General features: G+C 39.2%; 1 protein-coding gene across 1 annotated transcript in view; it reads left to right on the plus strand.

Annotated features, from left to right (window-relative positions):
* Positions 1 to 9,717: 9,717 nt before the first annotated feature.
* The window catches only part of NYAP2 (neuronal tyrosine-phosphorylated phosphoinositide-3-kinase adaptor 2), a 155,286-nt gene continuing 143,705 nt past the window's right edge, over positions 9,718 to 21,298 (plus strand). The window contains exon 1 of the mRNA XM_056498568.1: positions 9,718 to 9,826. Within this exon, the coding sequence (XP_056354543.1) occupies positions 9,750 to 9,826 (77 nt within the window). The 5' untranslated portion in view covers positions 9,718 to 9,749. The remainder of the gene's footprint in view (positions 9,827 to 21,298) is intronic.

Below are 21,298 nucleotides of genomic sequence, written 5' to 3' on the forward strand. Positions count from 1 at the left end.
TGTTCTCAGACTCCAAGACTGGATTTCAACCATAACTAATTTTTAACCACAACTAATATCTTGTGAGCCACAACACAGCCTCCTGAGAAACCACTTGGTACCCCATCCTCAAATATCTTGCTGTAATGATTAGGTTGAAGAGCTTGCTCTCATTGCTATTATCTAAGGCTCTTTGATTCCTTGATTCTTTATCCTGCTGCCCCTCCTCTCTCTCATTTCTCAAGGTCAGAGCTTTCTCTGTAAGCAGTGCATAAACAAGTTACAAACTTGAGAGCAAATAAAAAACCAGGACTGAGCTCACAACTGCAAAGTACCTTGCTCTGAGATAAAGTCAGGCCCTGAGATTACAGACAGAAATAGGTTACAGAGGATGGAGGAGCTCCAGAAGGACAGAGAGGACCTGTGAATGCAGCAGGGCATCTTTGTCTTGATCCTCTTAGCAGGTAACACCCCTGTCCTCAGAAGAGTCACCTTGAATTTACACTTGCACAAGAAAGACTGAATCCTTTAGGCACTGCCAAGTTCCAACAAGAAGAGATAGATGAGCTGCTCAGGTACAACAGCATTTCCTATATACAGTATCCAAGCAACCCAACAACAACTGTGTTGCTTTTAGTACACAAAGATTGCAAAGGCAGCTTTTCTTTCTTCCTATCCTTCCCTATCAGAGGCACTGGACTCCCACTTGAAGCCTGAGCAAACCTCCGAAGAAATGATGTATCCAATCCAATAAAAGAACACAAATTCGATATCTGATAAGAGAACTTAAGTGTGAGTAACCCAAATAAACAGCCGAATTCACCTGATAAACAGATGACCAGCTGCAAAAGTAAACATCCACAAAAAGAACAAGTAACCCAAACTCATTCCTTGCCTATAAAACAAAAGAATGAGTTTTATTCCCCATTTTTCAGCATTACCAAGAAGGTGTTTTCTGAAAGCCAAATGCACTGAGGAGAAGAATCTACCAGCTGAGAACTTGGAGATTGCCCACTCTGAATCCACCAGGACAGACTCCTCCTTTCCCACTATTGTGACTACCATTGTGGGCACCAGACCGGCACTCCTGGCCTCAAACTCCAATTCCAGACTCATCTGTTCTTCTCTTGAGTTCATAAATTTCTATATGGATTATGGATATTTAATACTCATACAAGGCATGAATATTTATAAGAAGTACAAAGATGAGGGTTGGTCGAATTCAAAATACAAAATAACTTCTCTCAGGTACTGACTTTGTAAAGATGCTTAAGTTCCTCATGTTAAATCAAAATTGTGCAGATAAGCACTTGTCTAGATTACCCACGGCTTAAATACACAGTACTTTACTATTGCAGGAGTATTTGTCATTTCCCTTAAATCACCCTTGGCTTTTAGTGTCAATTCTCATTTTGAGCAGCTGCAAATTACTCAGTTGTCATAGAAGATGGATATAGTCATAATTTCATTTACAAATGATTTATTTCTATAAAGTACATAAAGATGATTTTCAGCATATATATTTAGTATTCAAGCAGTATAGCTATGAAAATAAAGGCAAATGTCATAATTTTTTCAAGCAATGAAAAAGAATTTCATTTTGTAAGAACTACTGATAAATTGTGTCCAGGCTCTCATATTTTTATAGGAATCAAATAATCCAATCATTGAAGGGGGTGGAGGCAAAGTCAGGTTAGACTTTCCTACCTGTTATGTCTGATGTTCAACACAAAGCTATCCTTCATGATTAATAATTTCCTATTTTCCCAAAAAGCCAAACACATCCTCAAGTCCTGCTGCAGGTCCTGATGCACCAAGTCAACCGGAAAAATTTGTGTTCTACCTTTGAAATAACTGATCAGACTTTGGACCATTTAAAATTATGTAAACACTCTAACCTCTCAGTTAGGTTGTTTTTTTGTTTTTTTTTTTTTAATTTCCCCCTGCAATCTTTTAGTTTCTAGAGTATCAGCTCTTCAGAGCTTATCAGCAGTCACTGAATCTAAACAAACTTGAAGATGATACAAAATGCTATCGTGTTCTGGCCTGAAAGAACTTTAACACATATGTCAGTTTTGCTAATCTGGGAAGTGTAGTTCCTGGTTTCAGATATTTCAGGATCATTGTTGCACCACACACTCTGATGTCCCAACTGCTACACTGAAGTGCCCCTTCTCCAAATCCCCCAAACCGCTTTTTTTTTTTTTTTTTTTATGAGTTTAGCAGTTTACTGAAGAAAATCAGTAAGTAATTACTCGTTATCTACCCTGCCAAAAGCTCATGGTGAAGGCCTGGAAAACTTCCCAGCCGTGAAAACAAAAGCATTTCCCTTATAATAGGGTGGAACATTTGTCACCAAGGCTCCTCATTTCCTCTAACCAGGTTTCAAGTCTAAAGGTGTCAGTTTGACACCATATGCAGAGCTGCTAGGTACCTAGATTGGAAGTTAGCACTTCTATTCCCTACAGACACAAGAAGTGCACATAAAGGTTAGAACAGATGGTGGTGGAGTCAGGAAACATATGTTTTTATCTGGACACCTCCACACAAAGAAATGAAAGAAACCACCTCTATCCTCTTTTAAAGCTGCTTTTTGTTTTTCTTGAGTTCCAGTTTGACAGAGGAGAGCTCATTGTGTTCCCATCCCTGCTTTTCACCAAGTACACTCATTCCACCCCTTGGAACAGCAGAGAGCCCTATTCCTCCCTTTGCTGATTTCCATCACCCTCGGGAGAATGTAACAAGCAATCAGGGAGGGAGCTCTGCAGTTATATGCAGTGCTGCATGAAACTCTCTGGCTGCCTTGCAAAATTGTAAACAGGAAAAAACTAGAGCAGATGAATCAGATTTTGCCAGTTACTGCTTTGAGTTTTAACTGCTCAAACACCAGTTTGCAGAGGACTAAAGACACGTAAGCCTTCTACTGGGAAGTAATGCAGACAAAGAAGGGATATTTCCATTTTTGTCAATCATAAATGTTTTGCCTTGAATGAGATGAAAAATTCAAAACCCCAAATGTTAAATTACAAACAATTGTTCCAAAGTGATCAATTTTGGTCTGCTCTTCCTGTAAAATTTCAAGATTTTTTTGAACTGCCAGTCACTCAATCACTGTATGACTTTGACTCAGATATCACAGAACTTCACAGAACTCACAGCAGAATTGCTCCATTTCTCTATGCATGGGCATCTCTGCACTGATTCTGTTTTTTAAAATATACCAAAGCCCATGATATGCCACCCTTCCTCTCACCTATGGAAGGGAAAGATTATGGTAGTGTGATAAATATACTAAATCTAAATCTACTCTGTTTCCACCTCAAAAGGCAGAAAGACAGTGCTATATCCTAGATGCACAAGGATCAAACTTCAAAATGGCTTATTTTAGATGACAGAATGAGGAAGGATAAAGTTTCCCTAAAGAACTGTAGTGTTTTTGCTGACACACCAAGAGAAAAATATTTGTCTCTGCATAAAGGTTTATAGAAGGCTGATTCCATTTCCACAGTCCTCTTCCCAACATACAGTAAAACATCTTGATATTTTAAACAATTAATTATCTTTCATGCTCCCCTGAACTTGCAAATACCTTTAATCAACAGTCAGAAGCTTTCCTTTGTCACTGTTTAGTTATTTTATAAACACTTAATCTTTCTGTCCAATTTCATCCTAACACATCATTAATCATTGTCCCCAAAATTCTTCTTCATGAGGATGGATCACAAATGCTTGACAAGCACACACTGCTGTGCTTCAGAAACACCATAATGACAATACTCAGTTTAATGATTAAATCCCAACCTTCTTAATGGCCTTAATGGGATTCCAAAGGAAAAACTTGCTGGAAACATATCTTAACTCATCTTAATTCCCCAGGCAGACAATTGAGAGGGATGCAGGCAATTTTTTGCTGCTTAGTCTGCAAAGGGTAATAGGCAACTAACTCCTGTTTCCTGGAGATGAGTGAGCCATCAAATCAGTGACATTTTCCAAACTGTAGGTTTGGTAGTGAATTCCATAATTCCAGGGATGTTCAAATGTACAGAATTATGCAAAACTTGTCTCTAAGGGCAGTTTTGCATTGCAGCTGTGTAATCTTTCCAGGGGATCAGTTTCAGCTGGACAGGAGGCTCCATTCACCAGGAACATACCTGAAAAGGCTCTAAAGCCTAAATACAGCAGGGTACAGTGAACTCCAACGAAAAGTACATCCCAAATCCTTGCAGCATGAATATTTGCCGTGCTGGGGATTGCTAGGATTATACTAAAAATGGGGAAGGTTTTCTTGTCTTCGCTTGCAATGGCTTTGAAAAAAATCATGTGTGTTAGAGACGTCTCCAACAGTAATCACAACACATAAATGTACACGACAATCACAGGACAAAGATTTAGTTTGAAAGTTCCAAGATCTTTTCATTAATATATATCTCTGTCCTGAAATTTAAATATCTCTAAAAATCATTTAATGATTCAACAATTTTTGCTCCCTTGGTTTTTGTTTTTGGTTTTGTTTTTTTTTTTCTGTCTGAAAGGAAGAAAGTGCAACTTAAAAAAAATACTTACAATTATGGATTACTCAACACTAGCTGGAAGAAAAGATTATTGACCATATTCTCCTGTTATTACAGCATGAGTAGATGTGACATTTCATTCACAGTTGCCTCCAAATAGACTTGGTGGTTGTTGGGACTTTGAGTACAAGCTGGTCAAGAACCTTAAAAAATACAGGAAAAAGTAGGAATACACATTCCTTAACCAGAAATAAGTTTCTTGGTGAAGGGTGTTGTGCCCTCATTCAAGAATATTTTAACTAGCTGAACCCCAAGTTATATTTTGTGAGGATTTATTCCCCAGGAAAAGTAATGGCTTTCAATTTTTCATTGCTGCCTTTTGACAAACTGTAGATAAATTAAAAGTATTCCCTCTGATGCATTAAGGTAGAGTATGATTCTTTATGCTCCAGTTACTGAAAAGACCAGAGCAGTGAAAATAAATGAACTAAAAAATTCTATGAAATATACAGTTCCTTTAGCTCTGTAACCTGGGCAGCTTTTCCAAAATCACTAGCTTCAAAAGATTCTAAATATCCTAAGAAGAATAGAAGATGATGCTCAGATAGGACAATGCAGCAGAGCTATTGTTCCCAACTCTTTTTGTAGGCTTAACTGTTTGCTTGACAGGCAAATTGTTAATGCCTGCTTTAAAAATATCCTATTGCACAAGACCAAAATAGACACCAAAACCAAAAGCCAGAAAAATATAGAGAAGATATGACTTGTAATAAAATTGGTTGGTATTCACCATGGAAGAAATGCAACCTTTGACAAACACTGGTCACAAAAACAGGTAGGTGGGGGGCACTTCTTCCTCCCTTATTTATTTCTGGCTTTCATAGCAGCCCTGCCTGAATGGTCCATTCTCACACTTACTGCTTTGTCATGAATCCACTGCTTAGAGAATATCTACAGGGAAAAATAAGAATAAATAATAATAATTTATTATATAACAATAAAAAATAATAATGTAAATAAATCGTTCTTTTTTCAGCCTCTGAGATGCTTCTAAAAATTTCTAGAAGTTATACTTGGAGAGCACACAAGAGTTGAAAATCATTCAGAAGTAAAAAGAGTAGGGGAGAAAAGGGAAGGTAGAATTTACATGGGGCACAAACATAAATGTTATGTTTGGGCAGAAAAATATTATGTTTTGGATCCCTACGACAAAAAAATATTATTCCACTCGAAAACCTGCCTGTCATTATGAGAGTAGGACAAGGATTTGGAGTATTTACTGATAATAAGACAGAACAAGGGCTGAGTGCAGACACAGGCTATAAGTTAATCAAGAGCAGGCAGGAATATTCACACAAGCAAAGGCAGACATGATTTTGGGCTGCACAGACAAAACCCAGTAACTACCACCAGGCAAGCACAGAAACCCTGCTCCACATGACCCAGATCTGACAAGAATGACAATGTCACATCATCACAGCCTCTGCTTCCCCAAGACACCACAGAAAGCTTTCCTAGGATTAGCAGCAGAAAGGAGTGAAGAGATAATTTCCCTTTGAGTGGAACATGACACACAACAGGAACTAAAACTTGCCAAATAAAATGAATTTATTAAGCAGCTAGAAAATGATCTCTATAGGCATAATGCAGCTCAGCTCTGCTGAACTTAAAGTCTCAGTCTCTCAAAGAACCTATGCTGTGCTAGGAGAAGGCTGACAGGCAGCAGAAAGGCATGGATATTTCCCTGTGTAGAAAATCATACTCAATTCCAATGAAGATAAAAGTGCAATAAATAGAATAAATATATGCATCTTGATCAAGTGAAGGCTAAAGAGCAACAAGACTGCCTTAATGAATTATTTAAAATAAACACCACCATGGAAAAGAAATTAAATTGAACATAAACAGCACTAATGGAATGAGAGCAAGCATATTTGGAATAGCAGGTAAAATTTAGAAACCATTTAAAACATGGTTTCTGGGGGAGCAGTTAAAATACAATCATTTCAGTCTTACTGAGCTAGGTTGAGAAGAGCTCACAGTATCATACACTAGCAAAGTAATGCTCTTATCAGGCATTCAGGAGAGCTTTCCTACCTTTACACCCCAAGTCTGCTGCTCTTTGCAGTCATGAAACAAAATTACAAAAGCCCCCAACCTCAAAGTCCAGAACTCATGCTTGAAGCACAAAAAAATAATCACTTTTAAAATGGACTTAAACTCCTGTTATTGGGGGGGGGGGGGAAATCTAGTAATTTCTTATGCCCACAATTATTACAAGAGCATTTTTAATGCATTTTCAGGTCATAACAGCAAACAACTGCAGCTACTAATATCCCCTACACTACAAAAAAGAATAAAGAGTTTCAATTTCTTTTAAGATACATAAGATATAAATTACAATTAGGTACATTTAGAAAAAAATACGATATTACGCAAATCCTCAGGAACTCAGATCAACACCATGTCTACCCATACAAGTAACTAGTGACCTACATTACACAAATCAGATTCGTAGTATCACAATGATTATTGTTTTAGAAATCAAAAGGCATTTAGTACTACTGGCTTCTCACAAGTATATTGCACAAGTTTTTACAATGCAATAGCACTTTCACCCTTTTGCAGAACAGGAAACAGAGCTAGAGGCATCAAATTATTTCCTGAAAGTCTTTAACCAGGCCTGTAGTAAAACAAAGATGCACTATGCACAAGCAGCGCTCCTGCTGCAAGCAACAACAAAAAGGCCAGAGTCAGAAAAGGAATGAAAATTATCATTGTCAATTGTAAGAAAAGCACAGAGAGGGAAAGTATGATTAAGCTGTTACGGACTAGAGCAGGTCAGAACACGCTGCTCTTTTCAAGCCATGCTGTTCAGAATGCTGTCGTGAAAGAAAAATTTTCACACATGTCAGCCTTTTGGAGACTTGTTCTAGATCTTTAAGGTCCTTTACAGCCTGACCCATTATGAATAACACAGACCTCAATCTTCTATGCACCTAAAAGTCAAAAGAGGTCTTGGCTAAGCAGACATTTTGAAGTGACATCATTGAAAACAGTTTCTGGTTCTGTTTCATAGAAAAAGAAATGGATATTGAAAAAGATCAGAAGTACTTCTAAAGAAGACACAATTTTTACTCTAAGTCCGCTATAAGGCTAAAATCAGACCTGCTTCATGCATTTCTGTGTTCCATATTTCCCTCAGCAACTCATAAATCCCACTGTTTGTAGCCATAAACCTGTCACATTTTAAATATTAAATTAGTTTTAGAAAAAAAAAATTTAAAAGAATGTTCTCACAAGAGAGGCAGCAATATGTCCCCACAAGTCACAAAACCTGATCAGCCAATTTTTAAGCATCATGGACAGACATGAACAAAAATGTCTCATTAAAGTGTTCAACTGCAGTTTCACGCTTCTCTCAGATAAATTACTCAACCCCAAGACCCTTTCACAAAAGAGTCTTTTTCCAAGAATCTGCCTTACAGCAAGAGCATTGAATAGGATGCAAAGGAAGGGATTTTGCAGATTGACATGCCCATTATAGTTTTTTCTTTTAACAAAGATAAAATTTTAAGTTTAAGAGAATGAATTACAAGTCTAATAAAATAATTTATCTTCTGTATGGAGCATGAGGGTGATCTTATTCATCATGTTTTCTCTAAGAGGCCTTCCTATATAAATAACAACTGAAGACATTCCACATAAGTGCTATGTATTTGTGTACTTGTAAAAGAAAGTTACTGACTACATGAATATCTAAACTCTTCAGGTAACTTACAATGTAGCAAATGCTTTGAGAAACCTATTGCTGTAGTCATTAGAAGAATAGTAACTTTTTACTCTTCATAACTCTAGTCAAAGAAACTCACACTTTATCAACAGAAAGGAAGCCAGCTTGTCCAAGCTTGTCTTTAATCCTAAGAGAGTCTTGACCATTGCATCTTAGGCTGCCCAAACCCATTTGGATCAGCAGTAATTCTTGTTGTCCATAATAATGGACATAATAACGGTGGGGGTGTGGGGTTGTTGGTTTTATTTGTTATCACATTGAAAACACTGTTCTTGGGCTTCCTGTTGTGCTACATTTGTTATTTATACTTAATCATTTCTGCTATAATTTCTTATTAATACATGCTCCAGAGCCATAACCCCACCCCTACATTTGGTACTTGTGCTCCACATTTTCAGTTTCCCTGAGGAAGCACAATTCAGTAAAAACCTTGTTCCCTTTCATTCATGGCTACCAAACCTTTCAGCTGCATTTATTGAAGCTTCTGCATTTTTAAACACATTGAAATAGTGGCTGTGTAGTCCAGCCCACTGCTGCTTACAGGAAAACAGCGTTACCTCTGAAGCAGAAAACAAGGCTAATCTTCTCCATTTTAACCTCTGTGGAGAAGCCAGAGGCAAGTAGGGTTCTCAAAAAAAAGGAGGTCAGAATCATCCATTATGCCACCAAAAAAAGTATAGAAATACATAAAAGAGCAGTTATTGTAATACTGGGCAGAGGGAACCATGAAAACAATTGCACAGCTCTAACCCACATTCTTTTGTCAATGATTATCCTCAAATGGTCCCAAGAAATGAGGCAGAAAAAAACCCTTAGCAGAATAACACTCATTAAGCAACTCAATTTTCAGCAGCGAGTGAGGAGCTGTCACAAGCGAATTGTTCTTTGCATTCCCTCTTGGGACATTCGCCACCTGCCCATTCCCCCTCCCCGGAGCCAGAGGAGGGCCTGCAGTCCCTGACAGCAGCAGCCACGGCTGATACAGCCGGCAGGCACACGGCTCAGGCTGCCATGCGGGAACCGGCTGAGGCTGGGTCACCGCACGGGCAGGGCTGGGTCACCTCATGGGCTGGGCGGGGAGTCCCCCGCAGAGCACAGGGGCAGCGGGCCTGGCACTGCAGGGGAGTCAGATAACACCAGGCCCTGGCACTGCAGGGGAGTGACACACACCAGGCTCGGAGTTGGGCACTCCACAGCATCCCCAGCCAGCCCTGGCACTGCAGGGGAGTGACACACACCAGGCCTGGGGCTGGGCACTCCACAGCCCTGGCACTGCAAGAGAGTGACACCACAGCATCCCCAGGCAGCCCTGGCACTGCAGGGGAGTCAGATAACACCAGGCCCTGGGGCTGGGCACCCCACAGCATCCCCAGGCAGCCCTGGCACTGCAGAGGAGTGACACACACCAGGCCTGGGGCTGGGCACCCCACAGAGCAGGACCGGCCACCCAGTGCCTCACTGGCACCATGGCGTCTCACCAAGGCCGATGGGCCCACACAAAAGTAGGCCTCAGAAATCGGCCACAGCAACCCCAGTTTTCCAGGTATTGTCTCTCAATTGCTTTCCTTGTTTCCCAGGCTCTGCTCTGCACTGCTATCATCTGTACCTCCAGGTTCTGTGTTTCCATCCTGTTCCTCATTCATTCCATAGAGGCAGGGATGTTGAACTGAGAGGAACAGTCTACATACCCCAAAGCTTTCACATTCCTTTCAGGCTGCTTACTTTAATATGAGTCACAACAGCTCCACAGACCTTGTCTTCCCAATTCCTCCAAGTCCATGAGTGAGAGCTCATGCTGGATGTGGCCCTTCTTCTGAACAGACAACCCTTACAGGGCCACAAAGGACAGCAGCCCCCCCACCCATCATCTGTACCCCACACTGCAGCAGCCAAAACCTCTCCCAGCCCAGGCTGCAGGCAGGAATCCTGCACCATCCAGGCTGAGACAGAGCTCAGCACTCTATGAGCTGTGTCCCTGTAGAAGGCAGCAGCTTTTTATCAGGCTGCTCCTCAGGCAGAATGCACCTGGGAGGACCCACATGGCAAACACCTGGGGCTGCGTCCCTGGCACAGCCTTGGGATGAGGGGACATGGCTGGGTGGGTGTCCTCTGGCCAGCAGTGGTGTGCTGTCCTGGCCCTCACAACTTACTCTGTAAGACTCGATGTGTCTTACATTTAGTAAAGCAGTATTTTTATGGAAGGGAAAGGGGAGAGGCTTGCAATTAAAAAAATCTCAGTTCCCAGAGTAATGGAATATCAGCAGTGCCAGGATACGTTTGTGAGTGTGAGAACAGCTGCTGCCTTTAAAGGATGTGGTTTTGCCAGCCCAGACTCTAACCCATTTTGAACTGTGGTTTTTGGTAGCTTTTAGGATCAAAGAGTCAGTTTAGACATTATCTTTTTTTAAATTTATTTAATTGGAAGAGATTCTATTCTCTTTCACAAGAAGCATTTTTATTCAAGTACAACCATTCTAGTGTCAATGTTATATCTTTTTGTGTGTGTGTGTGCGCTGCTCTGCCTGCTACCTTTTCCCCAGAGCATCTTGCCATTCCCTCTGTTGTTCGGTATGTCCTGAGGAACAAGCAGCAGACCTGGAGTGGGTGGGAGATGGAGGGAAAGGTGTGTGATGGAACTAGAACATGTGGGTTGCCTGGAGTCTTGCATCTGAGGGACAGCAGTAGCTTATAGCAGGGGACCCTGGCATAAGGCATCAGGAATGTTGAGAATGAGCATCTCTGCTGGTTTTAACTGTGGGGTTTGCAGTTTGTTAGTTTTCCTTGTAAGACCCCCGAGCACCTGGGTATTTCTTGGCATACTGCTCTTCCCCCACTGTCATGAGAAACAGTGGGAAGTCTGTGATATTACTGCCCTTTCAATTTTTTCTTCAAGTGTCTATCTCTGTTTTTGCCTGCAAGAACATGAAACTGGTAAGTTTTTAAAAATTTAAAAACTCTCCAGAATTTCTGAAAGAGAGTAGGTTATGTCTAGATTTTTTTTTCTCCTTATCTCTGATTCTGATGGGCAGACTATTGACTACAAAGAGAATTTATTTCCTCATGCAGATGAAGCCAGATAATCAAGCTTTAATGTGAGTTTGGACTAGAATTAGGGGTTTGTCATTCTTAGAAATAGCATAATAGAAGACCATAATGCCTACATCTCCTCGTTTGGAATTAATTTCCTTGTGGAAAGGTCTCTGTAAGGGAACACGTATCCCCAGCCTCTTACAAACACAAACTCTTGCACTGCAACAACATCCCTGATGGTGACTGGCCTGGGAAGGATCCAAGATAGCTGTTCCTATGCTCTAATTCAGCTAAGCACTTAAACAAACTGTTTCTAATCCTGTATTTACCATACTGACCTGAGGCCTTTGGAGATGCTTAGTGAAAAGATTGTTTCTTTTTCAGTAGTTGCGAACATTATGCTGTGTGTCTCTTGCCTGAGGTCTGTGAATTACCCATTGTAAACACCACTTTACTGTCTGTTTCTTCTCTTTCTGATGCCCTACCCTTCTTTCCAGTATTTCTCAAAGACTGTGCTGCTACGTGTTATTACATTTTAATAAAAAAAACCCCCAACAAAACACAGTAGAGGTTGTTGGCTGAAATACCAGGTAAACCTTGATGGAAAGGGAGCAGAAATCCAGACTACAGTAAAACACCACACTGTAGGTCATGCAGATTTAATGAAGAAATTGTCCTTCCAATACAAAAAAGTTAGAGCAGACGTGCCATCTGGAGAGTGCCATGCTGGTGAGCATGCATTTGTGCATTCCATTTCAGGGGGAGCAGAAGGGAAATGCCTAGATGAGCTATTTGGGGAGCAGCAGGGGGCCCAGCCGCCCCACCTCTCTAGATGCAGGGCTCCCTCTGGAAGCTGACGCAGAAGCATTTAGAGAACAGATTCTAACTGTGAATTCCTGTTTCTTGCCTTTTCTCTGACTTCACTATTTGGAAATTTCTGTTGCTGCTTTTCATGCTGTGTCAGACACTTAATGTCTGATACTTCACATTGAGGCCAAAGTCTCAGGGTGGGGAGGCTACATCAAAAGTGAGTGTGAAGAGAAGGTGAAAAGCTGCAGAGGGTGAGAACATGAGAGGTTTGTTTCTTCTGAGGTTGGTTCAGCTGTGTCACCTTTGTAATTATGACCACATCCTTAGGTTTCTTTATATATTAGCAGGAGGTGGGCAGGCTTTGTGTGGGAGTGAAACTGAAGTTTTGCAGTGGAAAAAAGGAAGCCTGACTTCCCTGAGGAGGCTGTTTCCAAGCAGTGGCTGTTTAAGCTTGATGCCTATGATGTACTTTCTGGTGCTGAGCACAAGGAACCTTCTCAATTCTTGTTAGTCTTGCCTTCTCAATTCTTGTTAGTCTTGAATCAGTTCTAATTATGTCTTAAAAACTCCAACTGGACACTGTTAATAATTGGAAAAACCTCAGGAGATAAAGACAGTGGTTGGCAGGATTGTTCCATGGCTTTCCAGAATATTACATGCAACTACAGAGGATCTATAGATTAGTGCTCTCAAGGTATGGCCTATGACATGGAAAGAAAAATCACCGTATTAGTTTAAGGTGGATTTTTAAACTTTTTTCATTTTATTTTATTTTATTTTATTTTATTTTATTTTATTTTATTTTATTTTATTTTATTTTATTTTATTTTATTTTATTTTATTTTATTTTATTTTATTTTATTTTATTTTATTTTTTTATTTATTTTCCCAGCTCAGAAGGAATGAGCCTAAGTCTAAGCTTCAAGTAGAAGACTCTGACCTTGGTAGCCAGAGTTCAGTTTTCTCCCTTATTTAAATTTTTTTTTTTGGTGTGTGTGCTGTTTGAACCCAGACAGGCAAAGGGAGCAAAGGTTTGGCTGGTGGGCTGAAGGCTATTTCTGCCGTTTTATGCATGGTGACATTACTGTTGGCATAATTCCCTTGTTCAGCAGTTCAGGTTGAGATGCATTATGGATAAATGTAGATGAAGAGCTGGAGCTCAGAATTGAACTCCTCAGAGACCACCATTTAAAACTTGATGAGGTTGGAGCCGAAGGCAAGACATAGGCAGGAGCTGAGAAGCCAATACAGCTGTCAGCTGATGCAGGAACAGGAAGAGAATTATTTTCACTAGGTGAAATTGGCAGTTGTTGTCTCCAGTAAATTGTATGTCACTGAAATGTTTTGGTAGTGCAGCCAAATGTAATTTCAGCATATGTTGCATATTTCTTCTGCAGTTTTTATTTTCCTTTCATGTTTCCATTGAGTTTCAAATGAGAAAAGTAGAGTTCATTCTGAAGGAACAAAAATATTCAACATGTCATCTAATTAATAAATGACAAACCATACTCTATTAACCTTAAAGTATACTTTATGTGGTTGACATGCTAATGCAATGTACTGTAATTGTTAATATATGGATTCATCAGACTGCACTGACCATAACAAGATATCTACCCATTTCTTTCAGGAGCAAATTAAAAATAAATCATCAAGAGGAACTAGTTTTCAGAGTTCAAGTGTAGAATATGCTGTAGAATTATATAGTTGCACCAGAGATGGTTTAGAACTGATACTAGGAAAAATTTTTAAAGGAAAGAGCTGTCAAGTATTGGGAACACCATCATGGAAGTGTTTAAAACACATGTAGATGTGGCACCTGGGGAGATGGCTTGTATTGGATGATCTTATGGGTCTTTCCCAGCTTGAATGATTCTATGATTATGTATATTTATTTTAAAAGCCTTGTAATGCTTATTTGTTTTTTCCTTTGCGTGATACTTTCCCTCAAACAATGTACGTTTTATGTTGGATTCTCTTGTAGCTCTCTGATTGTTTGAAACACCTGATTCCTGTTGAATGTTGATAAATGGTGAAATGAAATTCAAGAATCTCGTGGACACTGCAGTTTCATCCTGGCTTTTTAAAGTCTGGAGGGTTAGAATGAATCTCTCTGTCCTGTGTTACTTTCAGTCCTTTTCTCTGCCTGTAGGTTGGCATCCTCAGAGTTTGATCTCTTCTCATTTGAAGAGAATGTTATTTTTCCTGTATCTATTGTGAGTGTTCCTCCCTAAATTTCAGTGACTGTAGGATTGGAATTTGTTTGTGGACACTTAGTGGCTCACAGTAAGAAGTGCAGCATTCCAAATCTGCATTTTTAACGTTTTCCTTGTTAGACAGATGTCATGGACTGATATATTTAGTTTCAAAACAGCCAAATCCTCGTTTCCCACTTCATTCACTCTAATCCTTTACTGGATCCTTTTCAAGCTTATACAGCCTTCCCTGGGGATTTGCTGCCCAGTTAGCCTCTCTTTTCCCAGCTGCAGTTCCCAAACTCTGCTTTGGGACTTCTAAGGAAAACTACAAGATGTTGTATTCTTGAAGGCTGTGTGAACTGGCATTAACAGGGTGGTGTTAGGAGCTTTACAAGCACTGTTTTTCCTCCAGAGATAAAAATTACTCCTGTGCGAGAGATGACCTCTACCAGTGCAGGAAATAACATCATGTAGTGTCTTCTTGTATTTTCAGGGGATAGTATTAAGAGTTTGAGACAGTTTTTGCTTGACAGGTGTAATTTTCTTAAACCTGGCCTGGAAAAAAAATTTCTTACAATGAAAGAGATATAGCAAGAATATCAAGTCAGTACATTTCTATGTATCTGTGTGCATTACTTTAAATTACATCTTGTTCTAAAGACTTGTTTAAGGACATATCAAAGTGTAATTTTTTTAAGGTGTTCGCTGTTGTATATTATACAGCTGGTAAGTTTAGGAGAGAAGCATTCTTGTCCTCATCAGAGACATCAGGTAGGTGTGGGAAGACAGGAGTCATATTCTGAGCAGATGTGCAGTGCTTTTGAAATCATGTATGCAGGCATTCTGCTTGCAACGTGGAGGGAATGTGTTCATCTCTAATGAATATGGCTCTAAGGCTGCAATTAAAACTGTGACTTGTGCTCATTTCTATTAACCGCTTCAGCTGTGCTGTTGTTGTTCCTAATAGGCAATAATACTTAAACTGACATTAGGAGATCCAAAGCATGCTGCATTTGCAATTGTTTGCTTTAAACTAAATTTTGTTTCATTGTAAGTGTCCAGTATGATTATTTGGGAGTCACTGCTGATAACTGAATGCTTAGAGCCATTATGAAGTAGAAGCTAATCAGCTTTCAGGAACTGACTCATTGTGAAATGGTAAAATGTTTTCCCATTCTGGCCAACTAAAGAAGTTTCACTTAGCAATAATGATTAAAAAAAAAAAAAAAAAAAAAAAAAAGTATTTTTAAAAGATTTTCAAACCAAATGAACTTGAAAAACAGCTGCTGAGAAGAATTTCCAGTAAAGTCTTTAGTCTGTGAGGTTCAGAGCAACCTCTAGGTCAATCATTTTGCAGTAATTTGTGGATATATAAATGCCTTAATTAAGCAAGTTTTAAATAGAAAAGAGAGCTAGAAATTGTTGGCTTTAATGTATTTATATATCTATGCTTTTCAGCAGTTGGGGGAGAGGTATGCTAATCTCAAGTCAAAATGAAATATCTACTATGTCCTCAAAATTTCTGTAGTACTTTTCACAAATTCATCTGTTTACTAAGTACTGCCACATGGTGTTAGCATAACTAACCTGATGGAAGCAGATACTCTTATCTGAGGCAGTTTAATCAATCATTATGATGGTTATCAAATATAATGTTTTCAAAGGGCCCTGTGTTAGATTGTACACTGATGGGCAAGCAATTGCCTAATGGAATACATTGCATGCATTTAGTGAGTGAAAGCAATGATCTTGGCTAGAACCAAGATGTATCTCTTAGATGTTTCAGGCAAGTGTTTTGTCTGCTAAATGAAGAAGAAATAGTATTTCAAATTATATGACTTTTTACTATTTACAAATTCTTTTTACTTTAAAAGGTAAATACTCAAAAATATGGTTCTGCCCTGATTTCTTTTATTGTTAGAGTATTTGAAAAGCACTTCTCAATGATCCTACACTACAAACCAGTAAAGTTCCTGGGATAACAGTGGAGGATGTTTGAATCTAAACCATGATTGTAAATCTAGTTACAAAAGTTCACAGAGCAGCAAGATAACCAAAACTCAGACTTCTGTTCTGGTGGTGTTTGTGAGAACAGAAATGAACTTGAGTGTTTTGGGTGAACATGTTCTTGTAAAACAAACTATTACATACACAATTAGGAAGCAGTCTTAACTGCAGGTACAGGGATCTGCAGCCAGAACAGGCTATTGGGCAGAAATGTTGTCTGCCAGCTGGGCTATATACCTTCAGTTGGTCACTGCCAATTGAAGTGCCATATTACAGACAACAATTTTTTTTTTCTACCTCTATTGTCTTTTCTCTGCTATGAGGAGCCAGGTCATCCTGTTTTATGTTCCTGTTTTAACTCCATGTAAGCTACCAACATCATGGGAAATGTAATATACTGGCTCTTTGCAAATCTGTAATGATGCTGCAAGGATGTAAAACACAGTAACTACAATAAAACATGGAAGGCATTCTTGCCTATTATGTTCAGAGGGCTCTAAATCCTGTTCTCTGATTTGAATGTGCTGGAGATACCTCTTGATGTCTTCTTTTTTAAAAGACACTATGAAGCTGTCAAATTTCAACACCAGTGTCACCTTCAATTTTCTTGAGATCAAAATACGACTTCAGAGCAATGATTTATTCTTCTGTATTTGGTGAGGGAGGGGAAGATGAGGAAGCTACACTGCTTTAGGGCTTTGCCCAAAAGTAGCTGATGCTGTGCCCATGTCTTTTCTTGGTTAAAGTCAGCCGAGGTCTGTAACTGGCAGAAGTAAGTGAAGATTCATTTCCAGTCACTTTTGTACTTCTGTCTTGAAAGACCTTTCATGGGGTGAAATGGGAATGTTTTTAGTGTGAGGTTTGAGCTCTCATCTCCGGGCTGTTACTTTCTCCCTTGCAGTTCATGGTCTTCAGGACTCCACTGCAGCAGTATTGAGCTAGTATCAAGGCAGTGTAGATGAGGCAAGTTTTTCTCTTGTAAGCCTTGTAAAATGCTTCTGGGTCTTACCCAGTGGAAAAATAAAAGTCCATACTATGTTTGAGGCTTCTGCATGGATGCCAGTTTGTTGGCTTAACTAATATTGTTATATGCACAAATATAATCTATTGACTCCAAAGGGCTATTATCTCAATTTGAACAGTGTATACCCAGGGTTACTTCCCTCTGATGAGCAGAAGTGATAGAAAATGAATGCAGTATTTCCTTTTTATTGATTATCCCAGGATATGGTTTGTAGTCTTAGAACTGCCTGCTCTGACCTTATCACTGTAATGGGTCCTCACCATCTGCTCAGGGCTCTGTTGGTGAAGAACTGAGGCTTAATTGGTGCTTAATATTAATTGAACAGTGATAACAAAGGAAAAGTCATTACTAAGACTAAAGTGAATTAATAGTAAAGATACTGTGGCAACAGCTATTATTGCTGTTTACTTGTTGTCTGGAGCACTGGCTTCTGACAGAAGGTAGGCTATTAGTATAAAAGACCTATTTACAAGATTGGCAATTTCCTACACAACACTTAAAGAGAATCAGTGAGTAATGGTGACACATCCTCCAGATTCACCCAAGTTCACCCAGGTGATGCTGTATGTAAGAAAGAAAAAGCAGATTAATCATCAAATATAAAATGAGGAAAAAGTGGGTAGGCAGCAGTACCACTGAAAATACTTGCTAGAAGACCACAAACTGAACATAAAACTTCAGTACCATGCTGCTGCTTGAAAAAAGCAACAAAATTGCTCTTTAGTGAATGAATAGACTCATCCTATGTAAGACATTATTACAGCCCTGGAGGTTCTCTTTTAGGAGCCAAGTTTTGAGAAAGATATATACAAAATGTGTAGCTCTCTTCTTTAGCCTTGTTTGCTTAGATAACACAAGCTATGAGGAGAATTTGAGATGATTTATTTAGAGTGTGTGAAAGTTTGTTGTGAACAGAAAGGTACACTGATATTCTCTGTCTCCCACCAAGAGCAGAGTAAGGGGTTGTTAGCTGCATTTTCAGGCTGGAAAAGGTTTCACAAGAAGATGGTCTGTTTTCCATCACTGGAAGCCTTTATTGATAGGTTAATAGCACCTGTGTGGGTTGGATTATGTATCTCTCTCTTGACTTAGAGCAGGGCAGTGGATGACACAGCTTTTCTAGGTTTATTTTCAGTGAATCATATAGCATATGGAACCTTTTAAAATGATGATATCAATGTCTAGCTGAATTGTTCATGCAGGTTTTCAAATCTTAGCTATAACTTTATTAAAGAAGACTTTAAGATCACAAACCACTCAGGGTTGTATTCCAAAGTTTGGATCCTTGACAGGAGCAAAAAAAATAAAACAGTTCAGATTTTGCATTATTTCAACTTTGATTCCTGGCTTCATTGACTGAGCAGATGGGGTCAGTCCCGTCTCAGTATGCTGCAAGGAGAGTGATGATGATTACAACTCTTGTTGAGGTACTCAGAATAGTTCTAATTCAGAGCTTAAATTAGTTTCAAATTGTTTGTAAAATTAATGCATGTTGTCCTTATGTGCAGCTGAAGGCATGAGGTTGATCCCACATATTTGTGGTTATCATCATTGTATGTTTTTTTCAACTTAGCAAATATGAGCATAAACCCTGTCCTGCTGTAAATCTGGAAAGTAAGGATGCTGACTTCGGGTGTTCCAGAATTTCAAAGTCTCTTCCCCTACACAAATGCTGAATTCTTGAGAGCTAAATTTAGCCCAAGGTATTTTTATTTTTTTTCAAGCTGAAAAGAGATCTATGAACTCCTAAAATAGCAACTTCTTTTGGTATTGATGACACAGTAGTTGCACTAATGTTGTTGCTGTGAAGTCTAAGGGTTTTTTTAGGATAAAATTTACAGAAAGTAAAAATACACAAATTCCAGTAAATGTTTAAACAGAAATAGAGTGTTTGTTGTTTTCACCATAATAACTGAAATAGAGCACTTCTGTTCCCTTTTTAAACATAATTCTGCCATAACATCCAGAAATACTTCCTATTAATAATTTTTTTTCAGCCTTTGCCAGCATGTTAATCATGCCACAACTGGAAAAAGTTAACACCCAAAATAAAATGAAAATCAGAAGCACCACAATAGCTATATATGCTGTGTTGAGCATTCACAATGCTGAGCTATTGTTAAAGGTCTAAAAAGCAGATTGGCCAGCAAATGAGGTGTTGTGCCAGGCTGCTGCTAAGAGCCCTGACCAAAGTAGCTTAATGCTTGATTAAACTGGTGCATCACAAAAATGGGTGGAGAGGAGAGAACAGGTTTTTGTGGCTGCCTGCAGAGCCCAGATGCTCCGTGCCTTTGTCACAGAGTGCTGCCAGCACATTTTTGTATAGGCTGGAGATGGGGCAAGGCCACAGCACAGGAGAGCTGCAGCTTCTGCTGCTCTGTGGAGTAAGAGGAGGTGTGATGAACCAAGCCCCTTCAAAAGCATGGCTTGACATGGATGGATTTTCCCCTTGGAAATACTGAACACTGCACAACCAGCAGAACACCTTCTGGGTCAATGATTTGGTTTTTAAGGATCAAGGATCCTGCTGAGCAAAATACTGGAGTTCTTCTCTTGCATCCCAATCTCTTCTAAATCATCAAAGCCTTAGATGTTTGCAAAAACTCATGTTAAGTCTGAACAAAAATAAATCCTTTTTGAGTATTCATCTAGTTTTTCACACAGTGAGTTTTGTCTTGCTACGTGGCAGCTTACTTCAGTCTTTTCTAAATAATCAAGGTCAATTGTGACTTGGGTTTCTGCAGAACCAAGCACCATGCAGGCACCATATATAACTCCTCACCAGCATTTTTAATTTCTTCGCAGTACATATTAAAATTTATACATGCTTTAATATCTTAGTGGTAACCTCATTGCAAAGTTCTATATGGAAGTATCTACTGAAAGAATATTTCTATTTTTTTTGTCCTCCCACATGGTAACTTTTTGAGAGGAAAGGTGCAGTCCCAGTGCTTAAACTGCTGTGAGAGATCAGGTGCCTTCTAAGACTTCTCTGTTTTTATAGCACTGGTATTTGAAAGAGTTCATTAAATCCTTAAGTGTCTACATTTTCACTTAATGTTTCTTAGTAATTTTCTAAGGTGTTGGCTAGTAAAATAGTCAGAAAGGGCAATCTGCAGAGCTAATAAAAATCTGAACAACAATAATTTCAAAAAAGGACAAAAACTGAAAAAAATCTCAAACCATCTCACATCTGTTTTTCTAGAAAATGCAAAGAAATGTCCAGAACTTCTTTTGCGATTGACCAGAACTGAATTGGAAGTAGCAACTTGGTTTTGAAAGCTTCTATATATTATTACTTGTCCCTTCAGTTGTGTGGTTCTTCTGCCATCAGGGTTTCACAGAAGCAAACCTTCCAAAGCAAATAAATAAATAAAATCCCAACTGACAAGTTAATATAAATGGCATGAAACAGAAGGGTAAATGGCGGGGGGGAGGGAGTGAACTGATTTGACATAAACAAATTAGAGCTGTTGACAGTGTGGGTGATTTTGAGAAATGCAGTTCCATTAAATTCACAGATATGAATCCTGACGAATAACAAGCCATGGCAATTTATATAAACAAGGAAAGGAAATAATGAGTGGATGTGGAAGTCTAACAAGAATTTGGCTGTTAGGACAGCACAAAACATTGTGGCAATATAGATAGAAAAAAACTTGGAGCCTCTGCCATGATGAGGCAGCACTAATATGCACTGTCCCACTGGAAACAGCCACAATGTTGTGCCAGGATGAGAAGATTGAAGGAATCAATGTAATTCTTTGCCTTTCACACTTTTTATAGCAAAACCAGGAAAAAAAATTGCTAGATTGTAAAGTCAGATAAAAACTGAGGTCTCTCAGTGCTGTGCTGCAGAGGAAAGTTCTGGTGCAGGTGTCCCCAAGGCTAATTCAAGCTGTCAGACCCTCTGTGCTATACAAGCTGTGTATATGTGGGGTTTTTT

This window comes from Oenanthe melanoleuca, chromosome 9, assembly GCF_029582105.1.
Source record: "Oenanthe melanoleuca isolate GR-GAL-2019-014 chromosome 9, OMel1.0, whole genome shotgun sequence".
Classification (NCBI taxonomy): Eukaryota; Metazoa; Chordata; class Aves; order Passeriformes; family Muscicapidae; genus Oenanthe; species Oenanthe melanoleuca.